This window comes from Melopsittacus undulatus, chromosome 13 (genome assembly GCF_012275295.1).
Source record: "Melopsittacus undulatus isolate bMelUnd1 chromosome 13, bMelUnd1.mat.Z, whole genome shotgun sequence".
Classification (NCBI taxonomy): domain Eukaryota; kingdom Metazoa; phylum Chordata; class Aves; order Psittaciformes; family Psittaculidae; genus Melopsittacus; species Melopsittacus undulatus.
The window spans coordinates 11,176,604-11,179,555 of NC_047539.1; the positions used below are offsets into that span (position 1 = coordinate 11,176,604).

Consider the following 2,952-nt stretch of genomic DNA (forward strand, 5'->3'; position numbering starts at 1 on the left):
TCTTTCTTATATTGCTGGAATTGACAATTGTGCCTCCCTGCACATTAGACTGAGCTTCCTCTTGGACATTCAGAGAGTTGAATCCACTCTGTACAAGACTATGGAAATCCAGAGCTCTCTTGGGAGCATAGCACCAAGTGTGGATAAATGTTTGAGTATTTCTGTATCTCGGCTTTGAGGACTTTATTAAAGCCAAGAGGAAATAAAGACACCAGAGTGGGGTAATGAACCCTACAGATGACACTTCTCTTCTAGGTCCCTTTTCCACAAAAGCTTGGGTCAGATGAATTTTGAGGCCAAACTTGGGCTTTTTGTGGCTCTAAGATTTTATATGTATGGTCTGAGCAGCAAGATCCAACAAAACAGAGGAAGAAAACAAGGTGTGGTGAAGTTTCTATAGGAAGTATTGTGTTATGATCTCGTAGCAGCCTTCCAGTATGTGAAGGGGGGCTATAGGGATGCTGGGGATGGACTCTTCCTGAGGGACTGTAGGGACAGGACAAGGGGTAATGGGTTAAAATTGAAACAGGGGAAGTTTAGATTGGATCTAAGGAAGAAATTCTTTCCTGTGAGGGTGCTGAGGCACTGGAATGGGTTGCCCAGGGAGGTTGTGAATGCTCCATCCCTGGCAGTGTTTATGGCCAGGTTGGACCATGGGTGTCATGGCTTAGTGTGAAGTGTCCCTGCCCATGGCAGGGGGGCTGGAAATGGATGATTTTAAGGTCCTTTCTAACCATTCTATGATTCTAATGATATCAAAGGTCTCTGTCCTGCCAAGCTCTTTAGCATCTGATTACATCAGTTCTGCCTCCTTCACTGAGTAAAGGCTGAAGCCACTTTCCCACAGACAAAAGAGAACATCTCATCTCTTGCTGCTGTTTGCCAGAGCACACAAAAGAGACTGTTCACCATCCATATTCTGTTCAAAACATCAGTTAATTCCCACTCATAGCAGGTAAAGATATTTTCCCCCATCAGTGTGTTTTGGCTTCTCTGAGACCCAGACAGCTCTCAGTTAGGATCGATTCTGTGTTCAGGATTGTCTTTCATCTATGGAAATGAGCCACTGTCTTAACTCCTATATGAAATAAACCATTTGGTATTTCCTGGTGTGCGTTAGCAGGAGTTCAGCATGGGCATGGAATGTGGGTTCTTGTCTTGTGCTGGAATTCTATGGATTGCACCATTTAAGTGAATGGCACTTCAGATGAATGTAAGACATCCCTTAAAATGAGCGGGATGAAGCCTTAATATGCCCAAATTGTCCTTAACACTGGGTAGCCTCAGCACCATTCATCATCCTGTATTATGAATGATATTGTCTACAGTTTCTTACTTAAAGTGAAATCTACTTGGAAGTTGCAGCCTGGGGAGGGATACCTCTTGATATACTAAAGTGCAGCTTGAGACCTTGATTCCCACCAACTTCTGCTCTTCGAAAGGCACAAACAAATGCAACGAATCTTTTGAAGCCTTTTCTCTGACTCTTTCCCAGCAAACAAATGTAAAACTGCACTTCCTGTTCCCTCCCACCCCAGCAGCTTTAATAAAGAGCTCACAGGTAAGAGTGAGGAATTTTATTGGAGCTGAGGGACAAGGTCAAGAATCTTGCAAGAAAAAGACGTCTTTATCAGTGACCAAGGCTATAACCGGATAAAGCTGATTGGTGTTTCTGTGAGGAAAAGAGGCCTGGGATAATTCACGGAAATTGCTTCATACAAGGTGGTGACTGTGAAGTTAATTGAAGGTTGAGGTTCCTCTCCTCTTGATATCCACCTAAGAAAGAAAGAAGTGATTTGTGGGGCTATTTCTCATTCAATACTGTCATTGACTTTTGTGCATGAACTGTGGAAGAAACTACATAGAATCATGAGGATTAGTGGAAAATCCCATTGCTTCAGTGCCTCATAGGCTGTCTGACAATGCATGAAATCTTCATGTCCTTAATGATAAAACTCTTCTATGTTGCCAGTGGTTGAAGAACCTGCTCCTGCACTTGAGCAGAGCCCCCCTTCACCTCCTTGTTCCTCAGGCTGTAGATGAATGGGTTGAGCATGGGGGTGACCACGGCATAGAAGATGGAAGCCACCTTATCCAGGCTTCTGTGGCTAGAAGAAGGTTGTAGGTACATGAAGAATGCTGGCCCAAAGAATAAGGAAACTGCCATCAAATGGGAGGCACAGGTGTGGAAGGCTCTGGCCCTGCTCTGTGCTGAGCACATCCTCAGCACTGTGCGAATGATAGAGATGTAGGAGAGCAAAATGATCATGCTCGTGCCCACCACATTGATGGTGACAAAGGCAAAGATGACCATCTCACTGCTGTGGGTGTCAGAGCACACGAGCTTTAGCACAGGGGATACGTCACAGAAGAAGTGGTCAATGTGGATGGGACCACAGAAGGAACCTCCAAACACACACCATGTGCATACAATGGCACTGAGGAAGGCGAATAGGTAGGATGAAGCTACCAGCTGCCAGCAGACACGGCTGGAGATGATGGTCACATAGAGCAGGGGCTGGCAGATGGCAACGTGCCGGTCGTAGGCCATCATGGCCAGCAGGTGACACTCAACAACAGCGAAGTGTGTAAAGCTTTGACACTGCATCATGCAGGCAGTGAAAGAAATGGTTTTGTCCTCTGATAAGAGGTCTGCCAGCATCCTGGGGGAGATGACTGTGGAATAGCAGATGTCCATGAAGGCAAATTGGGTGAGAAAGAAGTACATGGGGTGTGGAGGCTGGGAGACACCCTCACCAAGATGATAATGCCAACGTTTCCCACTAGAGTAGCAATGTAAGTCAATAGAAATAAGACAAAAAGAGGTGTCTGTGCATGAGGGCTGTCTGTAATTCCAAGAGGATGAATTTAATCTGGGTTTGATTTCCTCCCATCACCTGGCGTTACCTGCTGAGGCAAAAGGAAGAGAAACAGAACACTTTTTTAAAGTGG

The 2,952-nt window shown here is 45.4% G+C and overlaps 1 protein-coding gene across 1 annotated transcript; it reads right to left on the minus strand.

Annotated features, from left to right (window-relative positions):
* Positions 1-2,047: 2,047 nt before the first annotated feature.
* On the minus strand, positions 2,048-2,551 carry LOC117436906 (olfactory receptor 8J1-like; the record flags this gene model as incomplete). Its single annotated transcript, XM_034068980.1, has 1 exon — positions 2,048-2,551. A coding segment is annotated over exon 1 (504 nt), but the record flags the coding sequence as incomplete, so codon positions are not given.
* Positions 2,552-2,952: the final 401 nt, after the last annotated feature.